Source organism: Cyprinodon tularosa, unplaced genomic scaffold (assembly GCF_016077235.1).
Source record: "Cyprinodon tularosa strain WSP-4 unplaced genomic scaffold, ASM1607723v1 ctg527, whole genome shotgun sequence".
Lineage (NCBI taxonomy): Eukaryota > Metazoa > Chordata > Actinopteri > Cyprinodontiformes > Cyprinodontidae > Cyprinodon > Cyprinodon tularosa.
The window spans coordinates 463,290-490,903 of record NW_024039260.1 but is presented as its reverse complement, the minus strand read 5'-3'; the positions used below and the strand labels follow the sequence as shown (position 1 = coordinate 490,903).

The window sequence follows — 27,614 nt, the reverse complement described above, 5'->3', positions numbered from 1 at the left end:
CTTCTGCTTGCAGTGTGTAATGAAGAATTAATGTGGACTTCACATGAAAGACTTGAAAAATGAAATCTTTTATCTTTATACATTTGATAAAAAGTTGACATTTAATTTTTTTTTTTCTGAAGCGCATTTTAAAGTTCAGCAGCTTTAGATTACAGCAGATAAACCCATTTTTTTTGCAGGTCTAGCTGGCATCATGTATCGGACTCTTTTCCAGAAGTGCGAGTTCCATTTAAGAGCTTTCCGTGAACTCTCTGGCCACTTGATGGGGGCGCTCTTACGGATAAGATGCTGCAGGCCTGGAGGAAGATGCCTGTATCCTTGCGGCCCAGTCTCCCCAAGTTGAATAAGAATCACACTTATCTCCCTCTGCACCAGTGCATGGTGGAGCCCAACCTGGAAAATAATTTTTAACATTAACTTCACCAGGTTTAAACTTATTTACTCATATATATTTTTGTTGTTGTTGTTTCAAGATCCTCTGGAAGCAAAACGGACCAGTAGTCTCTGAAAGTCAAATAGTTGCTCTGTGTTTTAAACAACTTCTGACAGAACTGTTGCTATTTTATGCTTTATTTTTATTGATACTTTGATTTGGCTCAGAAAAGCAAATGTTTCAACTGGATTTACTGAAAAAAACAACAAACCTAAACAAAATGACCTCTTAAACGCAGAGTACTACCTGCCAGTCGAATCCTCCAATGACCAAGGTTTGGTCTGAGGCTGGATTTTTGATCACCTCAGATCCTGATTTTGGGGTTAAGATGACAATCAACCTCCTGCTTTGTTCAATGTAGCTCTCCACCATCTTCAAACGATCTGTTTGATCAGAAAAATAATTTTAGGTCTTGTGCTGTGGACTAATTGTCTCACATAAGATGTTTTTTCCTGTATGTTAACCATTCAAATTTACATAATTCAATTTAATTCAATTCAGTTTATTTATACAGCGCCAATTCACAACACAAGTCATCTCAAGGCACTTTACAGTTTAACCAGACCATCCAGTCAAATTGATTCAAAGTTTTCTATCTAAGGAAAACCAGTTGGTTGCGTTGACTCATTGACTCAAATGCGAACCCTCACACTAAGCATGCTTGTAGCGACAGTGGAGAGGAAAAAACTCCCTTTTAACAGGAAGAAACCTCCAGCAGAACCAGGCTCAGTGTGAGCGGCCATCTGCCGAGGCCGACTGGGGTTCAAGGAGACAGAAGCAGTGATACAAAAAGCAGCTGTAAAAGGCGGCCCCGTCCAGGAAACACACAGCCAGGCAGACGAACTCTGAGCCAGCTTCCATGTCAGAGGTTTAAGAGAGCACATCCAGCCACTCGCAGAAAAACAGGACTACACTGAAAAACAGGCCTATCTCCAACATCTATAAACAAGGCTGTCGATGGCAGCAGCACAGCTGATATTTCTCTCCAGGATGGCGTCACAGCCAAACAGGAACAGACGAGGCAAAGCTACTATGAGAAAAAGCAGAGAGAGCATAACGTTAGAGATTGAACTAACACATTCTGCGGAGTGGGAGAATAGACAAAGAATGATGAAATGAAGGTCCCTATTTCCTCCAGCAGTCTAAACCTATAGCAGCATAAATATAGACATAGCTCAGGATTACCTGAGCCACTCTAACTATAAGCTTTATCAAAATGGAAAGTCTTGACTTAAAAGTAGAAGGGGGGTCTGCCTCACGGACTGAAACTGGTAGTTGGTCCCAAAGGAGAGGAGCCTGATAATTAAAAGATCTGCCTCTCATTCTATTTTTTATAAATTCTAGGAACCACTAGTAAACCTGCAGATTGAGAGCGAAGTGCTCTGTTAGGAATGTAAGGAACAACCAGATATCTGATATAAGATGAAGCTTGGCCATTTAAGGCTTTATATGTGAGAAGGAGGATTTTAAATTCTATTCTGGATTTAACAGGAAGCCAATGAAGAGAAGCCAGGATAGGAGAGATATTATCTCTCTTTTTAATTTTCATCAGAACTCTGGCTGCAGCATTTTGGATCAGCTGAAGGCTTTTAACTACAGTTTGTGGACTTCCTGATAGTAAAGAATTACAATAGTCCAGCCTTGAAGTAACAAATGCATGGACTAGTTTCTCAGCATCACCCCTGGACAGGAGATTTCTAATTTTTGCAATGTTCCTCAGATGAAAGAAGGAAATTCTAGAAACCTCTTTGATATGGGATTTAAATGACAGGTCCTGATCAAAAATAACACCAAGATTTTTTACTTTATTATCTGAAATCAGTTTAATCCCATCCAAATGAAGTGACTGGCTAATCAGTTTCTTTTTCAGAGACTCTGGTCCAAAGACTATTACTTCTGTTTTGTCTGCATTCAGAAGCAGAAAGTTAAGAGTCATCCAGGTTTTTATGTCTTCAAGACATGCCTGCAATTTATGTAATGGGTTAGCTTCATCTGGATTTATAAACAGATATAGCTGGGTATCATCAGCATAACAGTGAAAATTAATCCCATGCTGTCTAATAACTCTACCGATTGGGAGCATGTATAAAGTAAAGAGAATTGGTCCTAGCACTGATCCCTGTGGTACTCCAAAGGTAACCTTTGAGCATGTGGAAGATCTGTCATTAACGTGAACAAACTGAAATCGATCAGATAGATAAGATTTAAACCAGTCTAGTGCTGTTCCTTTAATTCCTACAAAATATTCAAGTCTTTCTAAAAGAATATTATGATCAACTGTATCAAATGCAGCACTGAGATCCAACAGGACGAGCACAGATACAAGTCCATTATCTGAGGCCATGAGAATATCATTAGTGACTTTCACCAGAGCTGTTTCAGTGCTATGATGAGCTCTAAAGCCAGACTAAAGCTCTTCAAAAAGTTCATTATGGTGTAAGTGATTGCACACTTGTTTGGCAACTACTTTCTCAAGAATTTTATATAAGAAAGGAAGATTGGATATAGGTCTATAATTGACCAAGTCATCTGGGTCAAGAGACATTTTTTTAAGCAAAGGTTTAATTACAGTAACCTAAAAAGCCTTTGGTACATATCCCTGTAACAGAGATAGATCAATCACATCTAAAATGGAGGAGGAGATCAAAGGGAATACCTCCTTAAATAACCTGGTTTGAACTGGATCTAACATACAAGTTGAAGGCTTAGATGAAAACAATAATTTTGCTAATTCTGAAAGTTCAACTGGATCAAAACAGTCTAAACCCGGTTCAGATTCTATGGCTACCTCAGATGCTGCTTCACCTTCCAGAGACAAACCAATCGCGGATAGAGGAGTGCTAATGACCTTATTTTTAATAAGATCAATCTTATTTATAAAGAATCCCATAAAATCATTACTCTTTTTTCATACCTCTTTTTTTAATTTTACAGATTCAAAGAAATGTTCCCGGCCACTGTGTCACCCTTAATCAAGGATTTACTGATGTAACGATTTGTTGGGTTTGACCTTCATGATGAAAGTCATAACGGCCGAAACATAACAACAGCCAATTCAGCATTTTGATACTTTTTAGTATATCTGGGGAGGGAACTGTCTAAGAAATAACTTTGTGCATGCTTAATGGTTGATCTTGAGAGCGTTTTATGACATGCTCACTGAATGCCATTGTACGTATTCTTACTGCGAATCAACACTTCTTAATGTTTACGTATCCAGTTAGTTTTGGTTTCAAATATTCATTATAATCAATTGTTTTCACCTTATTCTTTGAAAAGAGTCACATGCAGCAAACAGTTAATAAGTTTGCAAGAGGAAGGGGGAGGCCTCTTGACGTAAGAGTGTATTTGGGAGATTCTTTCATGAGATTAGAATAAAAAAGTAGGTAAAATGCTCTTGTGCATATGCAGCTATTCAGAAAGTGACTTGTTTTTTATCTTCTTTTAAGGAAAAAACATCCACTATACCTTTAATCAATTATGGTTCTTGATAATATTAACAGATACACACATGGAAATGGTTTAGTTATATAGATATAATTATGACATAGATCAGAGGTCTTCAACAGGGGGTCCGTGACCCCTAAGGGGTCCACAGAGGTACCGCATGGGGGTCACGAAAGTTTTGGTTGATTAAACTATTTATTATATTCCCCCCTTCAATTTTTTCCACTAATTGAAATGCCTTTAAATCCACATTAACATGAATTTAACACACTGTAGTAAACAGATAAATGGAGGCAGAAGATGTCTTTCAGTCATCAATGCCAGGGGCGGTTCTAGACCAAAAGTAGCAGGGGGCCAGCGTGTTTTCATGGAGTAACAGAAAAGCATGAACTAAATAAAAAGCAAGGTATATATTAAAAGAGCTGCATAAAGTAACATTTATATTCAATTAGGTTTAATTGAAATTCTATGTGTTAATATACATTCAGAATTTAGGAATTTTACATATTTTTGACTTAATTTAAGTTCGAATTACCTTTTTCTATAAAATCTGAATTAGAACTCAAGAAAAATGGATAAATTCAGCCGTAAAAATTAGAGCAATTTGTTTTGAAAAAAAAAAAAAAAAAAAAAACATCTACCAGATGAAAACTGGGATCCTATCTCAACTGAAGCTATCACCTTATTGTTTTATAAATAATTAGTAAAACATCATTTGTAAAGTACTACGTCTTCAGTACAGGGACCAGGACATGATCTACAGGGACACTGGCCCCCGTTGGCCCTTGTCTAGAACCACCCATGATCAATGGACACACAGCTGGGCACCGTTTCATTCACAACACCTGTCCCATCAACCAGGAATCAGAAATACTTTAATAATCCCAGGGAGGGATTACTTTAGTTACATTACTCCATCTGTAATAGAGTGACTATAGGACCACATTATATATAATTAGGGGGTCCCTGCTCCGTCTCGTCATCAGTTTGGGGGTCCTTGGCCAGGAAATCGTTGAAGACCCCTGACATAGATAACTTGGAGTGACATATACCTTTACCTTTTACTCATAAAAAACTGACCACCTCTAACCGAGCCAAGTTTTATACCTATTTAATTGTTCATAAACCACTGCTGTCAAGATTCTTGAAGTTATTTCCTCCTTAAATCTTGTGTGTTTTACTTAAAGGGAAAAAGTAAATGGACAAAAAACAGTTGCTTGTAACTGTGAGTTGCTTTTTTAATCAATTACTGCATAGATAGAGTGAAATGTGTCTCCACTTTTTCCTATGGATCACTGTGTCTAAATGTTAGTGCTTATAACACAGCTTTTAAATTAAAGCTTTGATAATACAGTGTTTATTGTGATCTGGTTAATTGTTGATTTGATTTCAAAATTAGATTTATTACATTTACTAGTACTCAAACAGACCTGACACCACAAAAGGTTTGAACCGCTACATTTGCTTTTAATTTTATTTAATGATTTATAATTGATAATCTAAATTTTTTAAATATAAATATACCTTCTCCAGGTATGTCGTCTCTCCCCTGGATGAAGAGTCTATATCCACACTTGTCTTCAAGGACTGAGGGCAGAATCTTTGTAACAAAACTGGACAGTTTTTCCTCTGCCTCCTCATCTAAGCTCTGTGTCTGGTAAACCACGAAAGCATCGTACATCCTGGTATCTGGGACACACAAACACAAACACCTTTAAGATGTTCCCATACAGCAAGGAGTAACTTAAAGGTAATATCAGATGTAAGGAATCTATTTTACCTTTGCATGATAGGACTGTAGCTGACAAATAGCTTAACTACAGCTGTGAAAAATATAAAGTGAATATTTTCCCCTTAATTGATCAAAAGATGGGCTCTTCAAAGTTTGTATTGGTGTTTTTGAGAAAAAACGTATAATTTTAGACTAATATTAGAGAAGAACTGAAATATTTCTAATATAATCCTGCAACCTAAATGCTGGTAACTCATCACTTTGTAAGTCTTGATTTGTGAGGCTTGTAAACATCTTTTACCATTTTTCAATAATACTTACCATCCATCCTAGACAAAAAACAAACAAAAAAAACAACCCAGCATTTGGACTAAACAGCAAAACACTTTAGTCTTCAGCTGGAAAAGTACAGTAGTAGGTAATATGTTTCAGCCGGAGACAAGCTAGTGAGTAAATGCTGTGGCATGTAACTCTTAAGTAGGCCTTTTGGAAAACAACATCATTGAAACAATGGAGCGGAGCAGGCGTCTTGCTCTTATAGACTTCCTTTGTTTTATTTGGTTTCCTATCAGATACTTATCTGTTGTCTTTAGGACTATGCATTCTGCGTCATCCAGTGACTGTTCAAGACCTGTTTCAGGACCATTATGTGGATGTGTTCCTGTTCTGGGTGATTCCAGACTGCTAACTAGTGGGTCTTTTTTAACTCCTGGATGTTTAACACTCTGAAGCTGGTACTCTAACTCTGACACCCTCACCCCCAAAGCTATAAAAATACTACACAGCAATCATCACAGTCATTGCTGATGTCAGTAAAGAAAATGTGAGAAGTGAGAAGAGCTGCTAATAACCGTCATATGTATGTAAAGTCTTTGTTCCCACACATGAGCAGATCATGGGCACATTTAGCCTTAACTTTGACAATGGCTTTTATTTAGGAACCCCGTATCTGAATCAGTGGCTCTGCACCATCATCTCTCCTCTTAATCAGTGTTGAAGTCACCCATAACATCCGCTCAGATTACAGCTCCTCAGCCAGGCAACATCACGCGTACCCGTCTCAGCTCCCCTCAGCAAATCACTATCATATAAAAGCATCTTAGCTTCCTGTTCACCCCTGCAGTAAAAACCTCTCCTCAATGCATAGAGTGTGCCTATGAAAAGCCACTTTGATTGATCAAGTTGTAGTAACCTGCTGTGTTAAAATGCAAGAAATGTAACGGCATGAACAATACATGAAAAATAATCAGTTGGGTTATTTTTTCAATAAAAGCTAAAACATAAACCTTGAATAACAATACAATATTATAACAATGTTTCAATATCATAACATATTGCAATATTCTACCCCTGCTAATATGAAAATTCATCAGAAGATATTGATCTTGATGTAAAAGTAGAATGGGAGGCAAATATTTTAGTTATCAGGCTCGCTCCTGTGAAACTAACTACCAAGTCTGGTAGACTGTCAGACTGACAGAAATGAGGCTGCCATACAATCTGTGCCAAAAGGCCCTGAATGATATTTAAGATTGGTCAGCTACATGTAACAAAATACTGCTGTGTGATTTCATTTCAGCTAATTTATTAAGAGCATTGCCTTTTATTTGATGGTAAACCAAACATGAATACCTTAATTTCCTCTTAGTTGACATAATTAACATGTTGTACCATTATTACCTCTACTTGGTGATAAGTAGGGCCTGAACAACAGAGCCAGATCAATGGCAAAATATTTCACCACTGCAGCAGCAGACACACCAATCAAAAACACACATATTCCTGTTATGATGAGGGGGATGCATGACTCTGAAAGAGAGAAAAAAAAGGTTTGAACAATAATCATAACAAATTCTACAAAAACACTCTTAGAATTGCGATTAGTTGTATACTTTAGCAAATGATTTCCAATGCTGAGTCATCAGAATACCTCCTACAGCAATATTAACATAGTGGAACGATCAATATCTCCAGTGAGATGAGTCAGATAACATGCAAGAAAAGTTGAAAAGTTGGAGAAAACCAAGAGGAAGGCATTACCACACTAACCTCTCTGCTTGAGGGTTACAGTTGTATTATTTGCGGAATAAAATCCAGAGCCTTTACACATAAACTTGTGCTTAAAATCTTCTGCTGAAACCTGTTTGATGGTCAGGATTGCAGTGTAGAAGGTGTTGTTCGAAGGATACTTGATTTCTCTAAAAAACAAAGTAATCTTTGCTTCATTTAAAAGTTAAGAAAACATCAATGGTAAGTAAACAAAGAAAACAGTTCCATCTTAACTCCTTAATTTAACATGCAACATGATACAGAGACTAGAGTGCCTTGTTATAGAATCAACTTAAATGCCCATTTTGGCATTAATAGAAATCTTTATTCTAGTTTTATATCACATTTTCATATTAAATTCTAATAATGTCCTGGTTACCTTCACAAAAAAGGTTATTTTATGATGTTTTGTTCACCAAAGAAGTTACAGTTTCCATGTTGTGAAAACTTACAATTTGGTGGCTTCATTGTATCCATCCATCTGGTTTACTTGTTCATTATTAATGTACCAGCTGGCTTTGCATTCCCGTTGTGCATTAATCCCGCAATAAACTGTACAGTTCAGCTTAATGCTAATGCCTGTTTAACACATAAAGGTTAACTATATGACAATGCATCTTTCATTCAAAGCGTAAGATTTATTACAATATTTTATTTGTACTGAGCAAAAATATATATGTATTCATGCATGAGTGAAGGAATAAAATATTGAACACAAATGCTTGAATAGTTTTCGTAAAAAGAGACGGATGAGGACAGAGAAAGGCATCTACAACCACTGCCCTGTTTGTGCTATATTCTGAGAGGTGTTCGGGTTATGAAGGTTTTATTTAGTAACCTATCCTGAAAAAAAAAACATAAAAAACTCCCTGTGTAACCACAGTGAGATACTGGCATATAAATTCAGACAATCGCATAGAACATGGCTGCGCTTCTTTAAGTTAGGACTAGGGCTTGACTTTAAGGTTGTACTCTACAGCTTTACTAATGGTATAAGCTGTTATCTTACCTTTATTAGCCAACTGTTCCTTGCTGGTTGGAGAGATGATTTCTACATCACGATAGACAGGTCGATCTAAAAGAAAGCAAAGGTACAGGGTGTTCATTGTGTTGTCCTTATGCACTGGGTGCTGTTGCATTAGGAAAGTACAGCTACATACAGAAATTAACAAAAGTGAGAGAGAAATAGTTACAACTATTTTAAGTTTAAGCCCCCCAAACACCAGGCATCACTTAGTCTTAATTTAGCCCAGAAATAGTTTTCGAAAATTTGGCTTTGTTTGGTCGCTCTGATTTTGTCCCACTTAGTCACATAATAGACGTTATGGCTTTTTACTTTTTTACTTTTCAACAGATTGTAAGTGTAGTTTCAACGTAAATCTGTGTCCAGACATAATAATTATAAACTCCAAAAACAACTGGGCATTGGTAAAAACAGGATGTCAAATAAAATTTTTTCTATATAAGCCATACAGGAATGGTGGTGTGCTCTTTTTATTTTTTCAGTGTGTGGTACTTGTCACCGCTATGTATGATTTTAAGAAAGAAAACATGAGACGAAAGGAGGAAAGATATACAGCAAAAGTCAAAACTATCTGGAGGCTTGCTTGATACACTGACTGTCTCCAAATATGAGAGATCCACTCTACCACCACGCCATGAACTACCCTTTAAACTGACACCTTTAAAATTAGTGTTTATGATATAGCAACAAAAAAGACTGGTGTGATCTAAACAAAGAAAATGTCTATTTTATTGACAAAATTCTGAATTAGAATGATGAAGGTAACCATATTGTGTAGCAAACTTTAGCACACTAACGGCCAAAACACACTGGATCCGTTATTTTCTCTGGTGTTTAAAAAAATCGTGTCAGGTCAATTTAAATACGTTACAGTGAAAATGACTGCTCACTCTGTAGCAGCAATGTTATATTTTGTGAGACTAAAAGAAAGAGAGACATAGTGGCAATGTAAAACTCATCTACTTTGGGGAATGAAGAAAGTGAAAATCTTTGAACTGCAAGCTAAACTGACCAGATTTGTTTGCCTGGAAACACATGCACTATGTTTTGTTTTATTATTATTTCTTTTTATTGAGCATCAGTGGATCTTTTGATGTCCAAGGCTATAAAATTTCTCAACGTGCAACCAGCGTTGTGAAAGCAATTATGTGTCTATGGCTTTCTCTTATTGTGTTTCGACACCTGTCACAGTTTGCATCTTTGTTAGGATATATTTTAGCCAGTCTTGCTTTGGAATAGTGGATGGGATGTCGGACCTTAAATTGTATAATTAGTAGCTTGGCACAGGAAGTGCTGTTGTTCACTCTTAGTAAAGCATTCTCCACGTGTCCTTTTCCAAGTCCTCCCCAAGCTCATTCACCCAGTCTGCTCTGATCTTTGCCAGTGTTGTGTTTTTAAAAGAGGATATACAATCATGGATTCTGGAGACCAGTCTTTTAGAATTAAATGGAGATTTTAACAAATCATCTAGACCAGAAGATGATGATATGTATCGAAAGCTGGGATCATGGTGTTGAAGGAAGTAGCGAACTTGGAAATATCTAAATATGCTACACCAAGGGAGGCCAAGTTTGTGTGATACATCTTCAAAACTTGCAAAGGTACAATTTATGTACAAGTACTCAAAATTATGAATGCCACGTCTCTGCCAGAAATTAAGTTCAGAATCTACCTTAGTAGGGAGGAAAAGGTGATTATTGTATATGGGATCCAGATGAACAAGGTTTTTAAATTCAAAGCTCCGTCTAGGTTGAGCCCATATTTTGAGAGTGTTTATGACTATAGGATTGTTAGTGTATTGTGAGAAAGAGACGGGAAGGCTGGAAGTGACCAGGGCTCTGAGACAAGTGGAGATGCAAGACACAGCTTCAATGTGGCACTAGTCTGCATTAGGAGTGTGGCGCCAGTACATAATTCTTTGAACATTTGAGGCCACCTACCATAGTTTATAGGCCTCTGTAATAGTTCTAACCTTATTCTAGCCCTCTTCTTGAATGAGATTAGAGCCTTATCAATAGACTTTAAAAAGGACTTAGGGTGATACAGTGGGATACAATGAAACAGGTAAAGAAACCTGGGAAGTACTTTCATTTGGATACAGTTCAACTTCCCTGCCAAGGACAGGTGAAGTAGTTTCCATTTCTTCAGATCTAATCTAACTTTCTCGAATGACTGATAGAGGATTTCCTGGTAAAGATTCTGCATATCCCTTGTAATACTGATGCCCAGCTATTTAAAGCCATGTTTAGACAAATGGAAAGGCAGAGCACCATCCGGTATTTGAAGAGACAGGATAACATTAACTTTAACTGAAGTTTAGTTTGTACCCATAGAGAGCTCCAAACCTCCTCAGGGTATGATAATATAAGGACAACATAAAACAGGGTCAGAAACACACATTAGCAAATCATCACCATAAAGAGATGCCTTATACTCTCTTCCCCTTCCAGTGATCCAAGTAATTGATGGTGATGTTTTGAGAATAATACACAGGAGTTCTATGGTCAAGGCAAACAACAATGGGCTGATTGGACAGCCCTGATGGGTGCCCCTTGACAGATGGAAGTAACGTGAGCATTTACCATTCATTATTACACAGACTTTGGGAGAGGTATAAAAAAGTTTAATCCACGAGAAAAAATTGGGGCCATATCCGAATTTCTTTAAACATGCAAATAAATATCCCCATTCTAACCGATGAAACGTTTTCTCTGTGTCCAGCGCTATAACCACTTCAGGTACTGCGCTGGACCTAGGAAAGTGGATAACATTTAGGAGCTGTGAATAAATGTTGGCCTGAAATAACACCACTTCAGTCAGCAGATATTACATTGTGCTTTGTGGTTTCAAGGTGTAGGGCGATAACCTGACAACAGCCAGATGCATGTCTCGCTCCGCCTAGCTCCACTCACATACATCTGGGAACCCGCTCATCGAAAGTAATTTCCCCAACCAAATTTATGGTCTGTCCAATCAGGACGCAGGGCTGGTGTGTCCTGGAGTGGAGAAGCGACCGTGAGATTCCAACAACAATGGCGGCTCGCATTGAGGAAGCAAGCGTTAGCATTGATCCTGCTATTTCTTCTGTGTTGTCCAATCTATCTGATATTGTTTCATGAAAAGAACATCAGAGAACGGCTTTGAAGGCTTTTGTTGGTGGAAACGATGTTTTCGCCCTTCTCCCAACCGGATTTGGCAAGAGCTTGATCTACCAATTGGCTCCTCCTCTCACAGCGTCATGGGTTAGCTTCGGTGTGAGTGGTTGAAATAGCACGTCAATAAAGATGACAGACAAGTGGCTTATCCAATCATATGCAAGGAGTTTTGATAAGGCCCAGCCTTCAGTAAAGGCAATTCCTATGGCGGGTTCCCAGGTATGTGAGCGGAGCTAGGCGGAGCGAGACATGCATCTGGCTGTTGTCAGGTTAGTAGGGCGAGGGCTTTGGCCAAAATCTTCAAATCACAGTTTAGGATGGAAATGGGTCGGTATGAGCCACATTCTTTGCTATCTTTACCTGGTTTAAGTAGAAGGGTAATTGATGTTTCTGGTAGTGACCCATGGGACAGAGAATCGTTGAACATATCAAGTAAAATTGATGATAAATTATTACAGAACTTTTTCAAGAACTCTACGGGATATCCATCTGGGCCTGGTGCCTTGCCGCTCTGCATTGCTTTTATTGCAGTAATGATTTCCTTACAGTTTAGAGGAAGCTCAGATTTAGTCCTGTGAACTGCTGCTACAGAAGGAGCCTGGAGGTTATTGAAGAAATGTTCCATGTCAGAGCAATCATTTCTTATCTCTGAAGTATACACATTTGAGTAAAATGAGATAAATGTGTCCTTAATTTTTTCTGGGTCAAGAGATAGAATGCCATCTTCTTTGCGAATTTGCGGGATTTGTTGAGAGGCTGAGCGGCACTTAAGCTGATGTGCTAATAAACGTCCAGCCTTGTCACCGTGCTCGTAAACATATCCCCGTGATTTTAATAAGAGACATTCGGGTTTTTTTCGGTCAACAGTAAATTATATTGTGTTTGGAGGTCCAGCTTTTTCTTGTAGAGCTCGGGGGAAGGTAAAGAAAGAGTATTGAGCATCCACCATAAATACTGATTTTATAAGCTCCTCTTGCTTAATTCTTTTCATTCTGTTTATTTTAGCTGAGTATGCTATGATCTCACCCCTGATCACTGCTTGTAATGTTTCCCACAGGAGAGATATCATCTTTTTTGTTGAAATTTATAAAGTCATCTATTTTTTGGGATATCATTTAACAAAAGCTCTCATCGGCCAAAAGGTTTCTGTCTAGTTTCCATAGGGATTGTTGTAATTGATAGAGAGGGAATACAAGATCAGGCAATACAGGGGCATGATCTGATTCTACTATTGATACATATTATACTTTTGTGACAGAGGGGAGAAGGTTGTGGTCAATGAAAAAAAAGTCTATTCAGCTATATGAGTGATGTACATTAGAATAAAAAGAGAAGGACTTAATTTGTGGAAATAGAAAATGCCAGAGGTCAATACCTCCTATCTGGTGCATAAAAACTGATAATAGTTTGGCCTTTTTAGAAAGATTTGAAGATTTAGACCCGGAGTGGTCAAGTGTTGGATTCATCACACAGTTTAAGTCTCCGACAAAAATCTAATGTTTTGAATTCAAATCAGGGATTAGTGACATGATTTTACTCATTCATTTCTCATCATTCTAATTCGGGGCATATATATTTACTAGAACAACAGGCCTTTGAGAGAGGAGCCCTGAAACCATCACAAATCATCCGTGCGGATCAGAAAGAGCAGCAGATTGGAACAGAATATATTACCCACCCATCTCTTTTTAAGACCGACTTGATCTTTTAACAATAGGTGGGTTTCCTGTAGAAATGCAATATCACATTTCAAGTGCTTTAGATGATTGAATATCCTGGCTCCTTTAACGGGCCCATTCAAACCCCTCACATTCCAAATAAAGAATCGTATTGAATCCACTTCTGCATCAATACCATTCACCATGTTTAACTAGAGTAAATAATATGAGATAAGAAAAAAAATAAAAGTGAAACTGATGTATTACAGTGTACAGTTAGGTTTGTTTTATCTCTCAAGCGTGTAGAGACGAGTATATGTTGCAAAATCACATTGGTGTCCTATTTCCCCAACCCTTCCCACAAACCAAAAAAAAAAAAACTAGATCTAAGCTTATACTTGTCGCTCTCTCTGAGGTCAAGCTGCAGTCTAAACACTATTTCAAAAAAGCTTCCAGAAGCACATTTTTTTGCTACAACAAGCAGTATTGAAATCTCTTAATCCCAAAATGAAAACAAAAAAAACTTATGGTTGGACATCAGGATAACTAGCAAGCATATAAGAACATATACAGGTGCTGGTCATAAAATTAGAATATCATGAAAAAGTAGATTGATTTCAGTAATTCCATTTAAAAAGTGAAACTTGTATATTATATTCATACATTACATACAAACTCATATATTTCAGATGTTTATTTTGTTTAATTTTGATGATTACAAATGACAACAAATGAAAATCTCAAATTCATCATATCAGAAAATTAGAATATTACTGAAGACCAATAAAAACAAAGGATTTATAGAAATGTTGGCCAACTGAAAAGTATGAACATGAAAAGTATGAGCATGTACAGCACTCAGTATTTAGTTGGGCCTCCTTTGGCCTGTATTACTGCAGCAATGCGGCGTGGCATGGAGTCGATCAGTCTGTGGCACTGCTCAGGTGTTATGATAGCCCAGGTTGCTCTAATAGTGACTTTTAGCTCTTCTGAATTGTTGGATCTGGTGTATTGCATCTTCTTCTTCACAATACCCCATAGATTTTCTATGGGGTTAAGGTCAGGAGAGTTTGCTGGCCAATTAAGAACAGGGATACCATGGTCCTTCAACCAGGTACTGGTAGCTTTGGCACTGTGTGCAGGTGCCAAGTCCTGTTGGAAAATGAAATCTGCATCTCCAAAAAGTTGGTCAGCTGCAGGAAGCATGAAGTGCTCTAAAACTTCCTGGTATGTGGCTGCGTTGACCCTGGACCTCAGAAAACACAATGGACCAACACCAGCAGATGACATGGCACCCCAAACCATCACTGACTGTGGAAACTTTACACTGGACTTCAAGCAACGTGGATGAAGTGCCTCTCTTCTTTTCCTCCAGACTCTGGGACCTTGATTTCCAAAGGAAATGCAAAATTTACTTTCATCAGAGAACATGACTTTGGACCACTCACCAGCAGTCCAGTCCTGTTTCTCTTTAGCCCAGGCAAGACGCTTCTGACGCTGTCTGTGGTTCAAGAGTGGCTTGACACAAGGAATGCGACAGCAGAAACCCATGTCTTTCATACGTCTGTGTGTGGTGGTTCTTGAAGCACTCACTCCAGCTGCAGTCCACTCTTTGTGAATCTCCCCCACATTTTTGAATGGGTTTTGTTTCACAATCCTCTCCAGGGTGCGGTTATCTCTCTTGCTTGTACACTTTTTTCGACCACATCTTTTCCTTCCCTTCGCCTCTCTATTAATGTGCTTGGACACTGAGCTCTGTGAACAGCCAGCCTCTTTAGCGATGACCTTTTGTGTCTTGCCCTCCTTGTGCAAGGTGTCGATGGTCGTCTTTTGGACAACTGTCAAGTCAGCAGTCTTCCCCATGATTGTGTAGCCTATAGAACTAGACTGAAAGACCATTTAAAGGCTTTTGCAGGTGGTTTGAGTTAATTAGCTGATTAGAGTGTGGCACCAGGGGCCATCAATTTTGAACCTTTTCACAATATTCTAATTTTCTGATATGATGAATTTGAGATTTTCATTTGTTGTCATTTGTAATCATCAAAATTAAACAAAATAAACATCTGAAATATATGAGTTTGTATGTAATGTATGAATATAATATACAAGTTTCACTTTTTAAATGGAATTACTGAAATCAATCTACTTTTTCATGATATTCTAATTTTATGACCAGCACCTGTATAAACTTAATAATGAAATGAAACAAAAGGGTTTTTAATAGAGGACGAATTTTAGATATAATTCAGCATAGTTCTAATTAGTCCGACAATAAAGTCACTGAGTGATCATACCTTGGTGCTGGAGGTTGACATTGCATGTCAGAAAGGTGAACTTATACATCATTGAGATCAGTTGGTCAACTATTGCCGAAATGAACAGTCCAAACTAGAGATGTCCCGATCCAGGTTTTTGCACTTCCGATCCGATACCGATATTGTTTTTGGACTTCCGATCCGATACCGATACTGGCCGATACCAGCCTATCCGAGCATGTATTTAAGTTTAAGTTAAAGTATTTAGCCTTAGTTGTAAGACTCATGTTGAAAAGGGTTTTAGTACTCTTGATAACATCTAGCCAGCTGAATTAGGTGAGATTGAATAAAACACAATGATTGGTAACAACAAACTTACCTGTTTATTAAGAGATAAACACAAACTGGACAAAATTATGAATAGCAATCTAATATTGCACAGTGAACAGTAAAACCGTAAACAGTTAAAGGTGCTATATTACTGTAAGTTTTAATAAAAATGCAAAACAGACAAGAGTGGAAAATAGTCTATTAACTTAGAATCAGGACTCTACTCCTGAAAAAAGACACCGCTTAAAAAAAATCAGTGCAAATAATAGTTACACAAAAATGCCTTATACTCCCCAATGTCCTCCAGACCTAGTCTCCATCTACACATCGTGCAGGATAAAATAATCCCACATGGCTGACATTTTCCCCGCTATCTTCCAATGCACCTGTTTTAATGGTTAGGCCGGGAGACAGACCCAAAAAGACCTGGGGGTGTTTTGACGGTGTTCTGGAAAATACGGACCGGATTCGGGGAACACTGGCGCAAAATAGTGGAATGGATTGTTTCAATCGGCGAAACTGGAAAATACGGACCGGAATTTTTTTTAAAAACTGGATCGGCAGTCTGGATCGGCATTTTTACATGCTTTGCCGATAAGCATTTTTTTACCAATATCGGCGTCCGATCCGATACGTGGATCGGATCGGGACAAGCCTAGTCCAAACCGTGACACACAGTCCAATTCTGAGTTACAGAATCTGCAATCATAAAACTTCTGAGCTTCATCAGGCAAGCCAAAGGTGAACACGTCTCCGCACATCAATCGCAGTTGTTCTTCTGATACAGGGCTTGCATGACACCGTGAATCACAGCTCTCTTTTTAGCGAGCGTTGCGTTGACATCCTAATAGACCCTTAAAGCAGCGCACCGGTATTTGAGCTCATGATTCCTGGCCCTACGCAGCGCTGCTTCGTTCTGTCGGAATCTGGAGACGCAGAGCAGAAACGTGTGGCGGGATATAATATCAGTGAGTGGTTCTTGAGGTTCAATAAAAACTGGTTCTGGCTATGGAGCGTTTTGATGGTAGACTCGGCTGCTGTTAGCTGCTTGAAGTTATCACCTGCCACTGACTCAACGGCGCTGAGACAGCTCTGGAATGAGGTCACTGTTGTTTGTAGTGAGTCCGGTGAAGGTTGTATTGGTCTAATGGCGTCTTGAGAAATGGTGGAAACATCCTTCTTGAATTATGTTCGCTATTTAGTGAATTCAGCCACCAGTTGGTCCATGGCACAGGATCCCCCACTGGGAAGGTTGCTAGCTGCAAAGGATGCTAGCTTGCCCACTGCACATGTTACTGGAGTTTGTACGTTAACTGACTTTGCGTGTTTCAACAAGTTCATTACGGAGACAAATTTCACACCAACTTTAATAGCTAAAATCGTGTCAAAGTTTGTGCAGAAAATGTCGTTCCAAAGGGAGGGTAACAGGGAATGAGCCTTCGTGTGTCCACTCCCTACATGTCCACCCGGAAATCCACTCATACACTATGTTAATCTTTGTCTGATAAGTTTCATTAAGTGTAACAGAGTAACATAAAAAGGGAAGACGCTTCTATCTATGTCGAAATAAAAAATAATCATTAAGTATATGCACATTATTGTTTCTAAAGATGCTCACCTAGAACAATAAGCTTCCTGGAACCTGAGTTTTTGTACATCTTTTGATTGTGTATCCAGGTACATACGCAGGTGTAGATATCCTCATCTTTTTTTCCTGCATTTTCGATCCACAATTTGTTTTCATGATGACCAGGTAGCAGATTGTTGCCCTGCATCACAAAAGAGATGGATGTCAGAAAGTTTGGTGAATTATTCAAATAGAATAAACTTCTATTTACATTTTACAAACTGTCTGCTCTTTATGGAGCTAGATCGGTCTCAATTTTCACAAATACAAATATGTGATTCATACACGCATAGGAGAAGATCAGATCCAGACATACATGGAACGTTTCACACAAGCACAAGGAAATCTACACACACAATACAAGATCCACACACGCACAACACGATTCTTGCAAGCACACAAGATCCACACATGAAAAGAACAAAATTCACCAAAGTAGTTCTGGTCCATAAACAATTATAAATTAAATTACAAAATAACAGTGGTCTTTAAACTGCATTTGTGTGTGGATTGTTGAGACTGTCCCCATGTGCGGATACACATTTTTCTTTTTTTTGCTGATTTCTTTGTTTGTTTACATCTATATTATTTTATATTGTATTTCTTACAGTGACTGAACTGTTTCTGGAGCAAAAATTTATATTTTCATTGTTAAAACAGATGTACAATGCCATTCAGATTGTAATTATAATTACTATTCCTTTGACGACAGTGTACAATATAACAAGAACTACACAGCATTTCATATATTTTAATAAACCCCGTCCAATCCCTACTACCCTTGTTCCTGCAAAGAAAATAAAGAAAAAAAAATCCTTTTAGAAAATATTTAACTTTTTCAATTTGTAGGAACATCATCATATCGGAAAGCGCCATTGAGGCCTTAGGTGGTAGCTGGGATTTCCATTCTAACAGTATTCTCCGAGCAATCAGAGTTGCAAAAGCAATAACATTTTCCTTGCAAGGTATTGCAGCAGCACCCCCAAAAATAGCCATTAAAGGACTAGGTTTTAGATGTAGGCCAAACGCAGCATTCAAAATGTAAACATTGATTTCCAAAAGACTCCCAGCTTAGAGCACGGCCAGAACATATGAGCTAGGTCTGCATTGGTGGCTCTACAGCGATCACACGTCCCATCTGTTTCAGGGTATATTTTAGCAAGTCTGACTTTTCTATAGTGAGTGTGGTGCAGAATTTTAAATTGAATCAGATTGAGATGTACACAAGACGTAGTTCCATTCACAAGTTTAGAGCTCTAAATCTGGGCGTACACTGTGCGATTTTTTTTCAATCGTTGCACCCAGCATGCTCATACTGAAGACTAAATCGCAGGGTTTAGTCGTACAGTGTGAGTTCACAGCTCAAGATTTATGTTCGGCCCGACGCTCTGATGCGATCTACCTGCTCACACTGTACGACTAAAAACCACTTCGGACTCAGCTCTGCAGTGAGATGGAGCTGCTCTGAAGCTCTCTATCCTAAAGTCAAACAAATAGAAGATGGATATCAAGGTCACTATAGACATGAATAAAAGACATGGCTGAGCAAACGTGGCTACTGCAGTGGGAGGAAGAATAAAAAGAAGAATCGTTCTTTGCGCATGTGCACTGACCGTTTTGCCCACAACGGTCGGGAGAAAATCAAACATGTTTGAGCTTACGAGTTCTGATCAGGAGGTGGTCGTGAGAGGCTGATCGCTGCTCGTAACCCCCTGTACAATACACGACTTACGATCAGGCTGAAAGTCGGGCCGATCGAAAGATTCTCGCACAACTGGAAAATTGCCCCGAAAATTGCACAGTATACGCCAGGCTTAATTCTTCTGAAATGACTGTCGCTAAATCCTCTTCCCATTTTGTCTTGATGTTGTCTGTTGACACGCAAGTAAATGACATAATTGAGATATATAAATTTGAAATTTTGCCCTTTGAAGTTTTGGGGATCTTTAGTATAACATCCACGTTTGAATCCTCAGGTAGTTGAGGGACCAGTGGGTTATACGTTTGAATAAAGTGGCGGATCTCAAGATATCGGAAAAAAATGGATTTAGGAATAGAGTGTTTGTAAGCCAGATCTGTGAAAGAAGAAAAAGTATTATCTTGTTTCAAGACCGGTCTGCTTGAGTCTGAATCAGGCCATTGGAACGGAAACCTACCGATCATAGAACTCCTTTGCAGCTTTTGTTGAGTGGAAGACGTGCGTCTCATCCTCGAACTGAACCCGAAGACGTGCTGGATATAGCAAACTGAACTTTATGGTCTTCTCATAGAAGAGCTGTTAGCCGTTTATAAATGCTGCGAGTTTCTTCGCCAGGCCCGCAGACAGATCCGGATAGATCCTCAGCTTGGAACCTTTAAAACTCCATTTCGTGCATCCGGGACCACCGCATAGCCTTTTCTTTCTCCTGTAGGCGAAGGAAGCACACCACAAAGAGACGAGGTGGCTGCCCTTCTCTAGGTCTTTGGCCAGGAGAACGATGAGCCCACTCCAACTCCGGGGGATTTTCAAGAATCTCTCTGCCCATTGCGTGCATTAGCAGGTCGGATACAAACATAACAGTTTGCTGGCCCTTCTCGCTGTCCTCTGGGACATTCAGGATCCTCAGGTTTGCTCTATGGGAGTGGTTTTCAAGGTCATCCACACGTTCGAGTAGTGTTTTGCAACTCTAGGTGTTATATTATTTAATCTGACATCTATACTGTGGTGGCTGAAGATAATAATATGTGCTTTCTGTATGGAAGTGAATCTCTAAGTACCTGGAACAAACATGGGCAATGTGGAGTCAACAAGTCATCTCCATGTCATGTATTTGTTCTACCCAGCCACTGAAGCAGGTGAGTCCAATCTTCACCGTGAATTAACCTGTGCAGATTGGACTCACCTGGTTAATTGGCTGGGTAGATTAAATACATGACATGCAGATGACTTGTTGACTCCACATTGCCCATGTCTGACCTGGAACCAAGCACCTATAGTTGTTTGTCTAAAGTTTAGCCAAAGAAAAAATGCTCAATGGTGGTTGTGAAGAGCCAAAGATGCGCCTGAGCACCGAGGTGAGCCAATCCAGGAAAATCCAACCCCCACCAAGGGAGGAGGAGAGATGGCCCAGAGGTAATTCCCCAGCCCCCAGGAGCTGCAGGGAGGAGTCCGTGGGCTCCGCCGTCAGCCAGCCACCCAAAAGTGGATCCGACCATGGGCCCAAGGGACGGGTGGAATACGCTCGGCACTTAGCGGAGACTTGAGATGTTCTTGGGAGAGGGAGCAGTTCGGCTTCTTATTTTGATGGTGAAGGAAGGAGAAGACATATGTGGACGATGACGTTCAGAGGAGTAGCTGTGGATGTGATACACTCTAATTTATTAAAATGAGTGCGCAAATGCTCCACAAAACATACGTGAGCGGGACAGAGCGGGGCAGATATGGAGGATGTGTGATCTGGGGGTCATCCCAGGTGGAGTACTTTCTTGTGATTGGCTTATACAAGGGAGCTTCGTGATTGGTGGCAAACCATCCCTGCTTACAAAAAATGCATTTGTGTATCCAGGCATGTCAGGGCAGTCTCGAAAATTAGCACACAAATGCAGTGAAGTTTAAAGACCACTGGTAATTTGTAATTTAATTTATATTGTTAATGGACCAGAAATACTTTGGTGAATCTTGTTCTGTACATGTGATAATCTTGTGTGCTTGTGTGAATCATGCTGTGCGTGTGTGGATCTTGTACTGTGTGTGTGTGGATTATTTTGTGCTTGTGTGAATACCTTTGTACGTGTGTGGATCTTGTATTGTGTGTGTGTGGATTTTTTTGTGCTTGTGTGAATACCTCTGTGCGTGTGTGGATCTTGTATTGTGTGTGTGTGGATTTTTTTGTGCTTGTGTGAATACCTCTGTGCGTGTGTGGATCTTGTATTGTATATGTGTGGATGATTTTTTTGTGCTTGTGTGAATCGTTCTCTGTATGTGTGGATCTTGTCCTGTGCATGTATGAATCACATATGTGTATTTGTGAAAATTGAGACTGATCCAGCTTCATAGCTCTTATAATATTTACACTAATGATAAAATTAATAAGTACACTTCCCTTGCAAGCAAACCAGAAAAACCTTAAATCACAGTTGTCTGTACCTTTAACCAAGTGAAGTTTCCATTAAACGTCATGCAAATGTAATCAACGGGATCTGGACATTCAATTAACTTGTTCTGGTCAGAGTTTTTAATACTTCCATAGGTGACCTTCTCTCGACTGTTTTTACTGTAGACTTCAATTTTTACATGGTGGTAGACACATTTATCTGAGGGGGTAATTTCTCTGTAGGAAAGATTATAGATATAGATAATCTGATCTCAAATTTAAAATAAGAAAAACATTGTTTTAGCTACGACTAATGAAACAACAAAATAAACATCCCATGATAATTGTAGGTCAAACATCACAATAATTGTACATAATCTGATCTTGGTCTTTTAAAAGACAATTATTTTATAGCTTAGAAATAAATAAATGGCAAAATAACAAAAATTTTTTTTAAAGGTTCTGTGATATACAGTAAGTCCTCTACACAGATCAGTTGTGATGTTTTAAAACAATTAATCTAAACAAAGGTGAAAGAGTGTAGGTTACATAACATAATATCTAGCATTTGTCCCATAACTACTTTTTAAGGTATATTGACATTTTTAAAATCTATGGTTACAAACAAACAGAACTTCTCATCATAGAATATAAATTAAAAAAAAGCACAAATGATGCAAACATCAATCATCTTCTGCTAATTGCCAGCCAGTTGACTGGAAACAGCTTTTGCACTGTCTCCTCACTTGTGAAAAAACAAGCTGCAGGTATTTGAAATGATTTCTTACTTCCTTTGATGTGTAAGCAAGAGGATCCCAAACTATCACTGTTAGGGTTTCTGCTCCCTCTAGGCTGACAGAAGCAAAACTATTAGTCCTATGGTGCCCAAAAGTTTTTTTTACTCCATTTCCTAAAAAGGCATTAGTCTCTGTATAGTGACCCCCTTTGCAAGCTGGATGCAAGCAAGATAGACATATATAGGGTATGTCTGTCTGTCTGTCAGACAAAGACAAAAGGAAAGAAAGAAAGAAAGACAGACAGACAGACAGACAGACAGACCACCCACCCACCCCAGCTCCTGCCTCCAGATGTTAAACTGTGGTGTGCTGCTGTCAGGAAAACTGCAGACATTAGTCTGACACTGTTTAGATTTTTATTAAAACACAACACATCAATCAAGTTCCCACTCTGTGTTTTTGAAGACTTTGGCCACAAGCCCTGATCGCACTTTAGAAAAGATGACTGTATACAGCCAGTAGAATAGGCTGCTGTGAGCCCTCCCTTCTCCAAAGCACTGGCATGTGGTCCGTCTCAGCTGAAAGTCAGACAATGCCAATTCCCCTCTGTTTTGCAAAAATAAGAGGTTTTACTGACCCCACACACACAAGGTGGGATGTAATAATAATGCAAATTATATATGATGTAAATACAAAATGAAATTATGTTAATTTGGGTCCAGGTAAAGTATCAAAGAATAATTTAACAGGGTTTAAAAGTATAGAGTTTTGTATGTATTTAAAGTATTTCTAATCTCCTTCTGACTTGCCAATGTTGATATTCCTCTCTCCTTAATCAAATCATGGATCACTGTAGTCCAAAGTAGACGTAGAAAAGGCTGAAAGAAATGTTCGTACTTATAAGTTAACAGCAGTTATTGTATTTTTAGTTCAATCCTATCAAAACCAACCATAATGTTAACGTGTTGCATTTTAAGACCAGTAACTTTGTTGATCAATATACAGTAGTTTGGCCTTCATGCATTTGTTTCAGATATACTTTAAATAGCACAACATATGTCAGTTAATTTCTCCACTGATTTATTGTGGTTGCATTTTATATTAGAATATACTTTGGAATAGTATATTAAAATATTTTTAGAAGAATTGGAGAAGAACCAAGGAAGACATCGAGGTAGAGTTATCGTTCTTTATTGTGATGGAGTAGAGATTGTAAGGAATACAATAAATATAGTGATTTTTACTTAAAATGGGTTTTCATGACACATAAATAACAATAAAATAAACGACCTGAATAGTGAGTAAGATTAACATTCTTACCTTGCAGCATAATTACCAGAATCAATAGCACTGATGTTTAAGAATAAGAGCGCTCCACCATGGTAATGTATCCTGTGTGTCTCTTCTGTGGTAATATTCTGTATCTCCGGCCCATCTTTGTACCAAGTAATATTTTCATCAGGCAGGTTAGGGTCCTCAATTTCAAAGTAAAATGATTCACCTTCAATGAGTTTAAAAAATTCCTTGTCATTGTGAATGCACGAAGAATCTGATGCTTTTGAAAATGAGGGAGAAAATTGTAATATATTAAAAACAGTGTTCAAAACATCTAGATAGAGTTAATAAAAATGTATCACAACACTAGCCTAGTAAACTAGCGGACAAAATCATTGTTGTCTGCGAGTGGTCTAGCCTCCATCAATGCCCCAAGCCCCAGCACTGGCGGGCCAATCACAATATGGAGATGTGTTTTGAATTTTTGGAATCAAAGCGGGCGGGGATTTGAGGGCATGATGACAAAGCTGCACGATGTTGGAGAAAGCACAACAAGGAAGATGGCAACAACTATTTAACAGTTCTTGTTTGACTCCGCTTTGGAATCAGTTTAGGAAGGATTAAACTTGGGGTTTTCGTTGAAACGTGAGAATGAAGAGGCTCTACGCTCATTCATTTTTAAGAAGGACGTATTCGCCGTTTTACCGACAGGCTGTTTGTTTACACTCCCCCAGCACCTTTCTGTCGCGCTTACTACGTCACAGTCAGTTGCACTCATTGTTCAGAGCGTTGGCCAATAGGAACAGACATGGTTTGAAAGTAGGGATGCACGATATTATCGGCCCCCTATCGGTATCGGCCTGTATCGGCCTTAAAACTGAATACCGGACATCGGCCACCCCACCGATATTTAACCCGATATTTGATCAGCTTCTGAGTTTCTAAAGTCTAAAAAAAAAAAAAAAAAAAAATACTACTTCTTCTTCCTCAAAAACTTCTTTTTTACAGACTTAAAAACTTCTAAAGATGAGGGAAAAAATATTGATACATTAAAATATCACAATATCTTCATATGCTGATATATTGCCATTTAAAAACACCATATCAATTTCTTTTACTAATGAAATATTGCTATATGTCATTGTTATGCTACGAAATCCCCCGAAAATTCACGAAATTTTGCCATATTTTTATATGTTGATATATTGACGCGGTATCGATCTATTTTACTGACAAAATCTCACAAGAATTTGCAAAATATCATGAGAGTTTGTAACAGAACGATGAAAGTAAAATAGATCGATACCACGTTTTTAAAAATCAATTTGATATCAGCATATGAAAATATATTTGAGTATATGGATGTCAGAAATGGCTAACAAAACTGCTATTTTCAATGACAACTTATTTTTGTCCAGCTTTAACATCGGTATGAGTATTGGTTATCGGCTACATGAGTTTTAAAATATCGGCATATCGGATATCGGCCAAAATCCAAATATCGTGCATCCCTATTTGAAAAACAACGGGTTGTTCTCATCAACAATTTTCCGATGTCTCATTCATCGGGGTCAGAGTAAATTACACATTAAATCTCAGATTTAGTCTGGTTTATCAGGCTATCACAACACTGCTTTCTAATTTCATGGATTGTCTTTTAAAAAGACAGTTTGTGACATTTTTCTTTTAAACGGTGCTATATATATACGTAATCCTTTACCTTTTTCCTTATTAGGAGCCAAATAAATTAGGTAAAACGATGATAAGCAGTTATAGGTCTAAACAGAGGGTAGTCAAAGGTATGAATATATTATTTCCAGAATGTTCTTTCTTTTTCAGTTGTAAAGGAAGTCTAATTCATCACACTTTGAGGTGTTTCCTTTAAATTTGCTCTCTGGTGTTTGTGTTGGCATCAGCCACTGAGACTCTCACCACAAATTATAAACGTTGTGGTCACATTACATCACTGTTCTTACATCAACCATCTAAAACTGGCCATATTTAAATGTCTTCAAAAATTCTGATGCAACCATTAACCCCCTTTTGCAATCAAACTTGCAAAAAAAATAACCCAACTTATAACTGTCATCTTTCACATTATTTCATTTTTGTTATACAGTATGTGCGCAAACTGTACCTGGTTTCGCCTGAGGTGCGGACATCAGCACAATGAGGGATAAGAGGAGCCAGGAGAGCTTCATTATCTAAATAAGAAAAAGTATATTGTAAATTAAGCAAACTTTTTTGTAGTCCTTTTTATTCTCGTCTGCTTTTCACACAAGCAGTTTAAATGTTCTAAAATTTCTTTTGTCTTTCAGGATCTTTTTCTAACAGAGCAGTGACACAGGAAAACCAGAGATCTGTTTCAGCAGAAGATTGTAATCTGGATAGTTACAAAATCCTTTTCCGGAAACAGTATCAGAAAAGCTTCACAAACCAAGGGGCTTGAAGAAAATCCTCTATGTTCTTTTTCTTTGCAGCAGTCAATAAAGTAAACCCAGAAATTATGCCGTAAAGAAGCTCAGCTACAATTTTTGGGGGTTACTACAGTGTTAATCCATTAATGGGCAGTACTGTGTCTATTCCTTTTTAAAATTTTGCTGGTGATTTCTTATATTCTTGCACTTTTAATCTTGTGGGATTTTATGTGAATGTCATTAAGATTTTTAAAAGTTATGAAAAACTTACTAAGTTCCCTGAGAAGTATGCAAAAAAACAGTAAATGTGCCAACAAGTGCTTTTCTTTTTATAACTAAATGGGCCAACAACCAACTATTAATGTAGTACAAATATAAAAAAAAAAAAACTTTTTTATGAATTAATGCTCTACTTTATAAAAAAGTGTCTTAGAAAATTTGTGAAATCATATTGGTTAATCTAGCAGACAGACAAGCTAACAAAATGTACAATAAAGGAATGGTTTTCGACATACAAGGTTTCCATCATAAAGCAAACACTTCCTGATCTACTATGAATGATGCATTACACACAGATCAATAAAATCTTCATTGCTCCAAAAAAGCAAATAAAAACATTCATATTTCTACTTTGGCAATTTTGGCTTCATTTCTGAGAATTTGCCCCAAAGTTACCACTGCTCAGGGGTCAAAGTAGATTTAAATTCACAGGATTTTGATATAAACAAATACAGAGAGAACTTACATAATTGCCTTGTAATGCCATGGCAATCCAGACCTAAATTGAATGAGTATTCTTACTAAAATATGTCAATATCATAATACAAAGAAATATTTACATCATATTTAAATAGATGGAAAAAGAGAACAATGAGAGAGAAATATTCAAAGATCTATGTAGCTTTTTATCGGGCTCTTTATCTTTAACTAAAATAAACAGAATTTAATGAAATATTTTATCTGGATATAATTTAGGGATTCCTTTTGGTAGAAATCAAAGAAAGTTTAGTATCATCTCTTGTGAGCTGGAAGAAGTATTATTTATTTTTTTAACAGTGTCCTGTCTGGCAATGTTGCAATAAGAATAATTGTCTTGATACCAAAAAGAGCAGTACGGCTATCGTCATAGTGTTCTGCTTGTTTTATGCATATAAATTGCTTTATTATAATTATGCAGGGAGTTGTGGGGCGACAGTGGCGTTGGATGTAGGAGTTTGCCCTGAAATCGAAGGGTTGACGGTTCAAGTGACTTTCAGTGTCGTTGTGTCCTTGGGCAAGACACCTGCATTGTCTACTGATGGTGGTCAGAGGGCCCGGTGGCGCCAGTGTACGGCAGCCCTGCTTCTGTCAGTGAGCCCAATGTAGCTTGCCACCATCAGTGTGTGAGTGTGCGCGTGAATGG

General features: G+C 38.2%; 1 protein-coding gene across 1 annotated transcript; it reads right to left on the bottom strand.

Annotated features, from left to right (window-relative positions):
• Positions 1-105: 105 nt before the first annotated feature.
• On the bottom strand, positions 106-25,996 carry LOC119795922 (interleukin-1 receptor-like 1). Its single transcript, XM_038304164.1, has 11 exons — positions 25,933-25,996; positions 23,841-24,075; positions 21,837-22,020; positions 17,702-17,852; positions 8,671-8,736; positions 8,114-8,240; positions 7,662-7,810; positions 7,293-7,421; positions 5,405-5,569; positions 680-816; positions 106-393 (listed from the first exon to the last, which is right to left on the bottom strand). Exons 1-11 carry the CDS (start codon positions 25,994-25,996, stop codon positions 145-147), a joined length of 1,656 nt encoding a protein of 551 aa, XP_038160092.1. The 3' UTR covers positions 106-144.
• Positions 25,997-27,614: the final 1,618 nt, after the last annotated feature.

Coding starts and splice junctions, on each gene's coding strand:
- LOC119795922 (XM_038304164.1), bottom strand. CDS start 25,996: ATGAAGCTCTCCTGGCTCCTCTTATCCCTCATTGTGCTGATGTCCGCA. Junction 22,021..23,840: donor TCTGGTAATTATGCTGCAAG/GTAAGAATGTTA, acceptor TCTTTCCTACAG/AGAAATTACCCCCTCAGATA. Junction 7,811..8,113: donor TACAATGAAGCCACCAAATT/GTAAGTTTTCAC, acceptor TTTGTTTTTTAG/AGAAATCAAGTATCCTTCGA.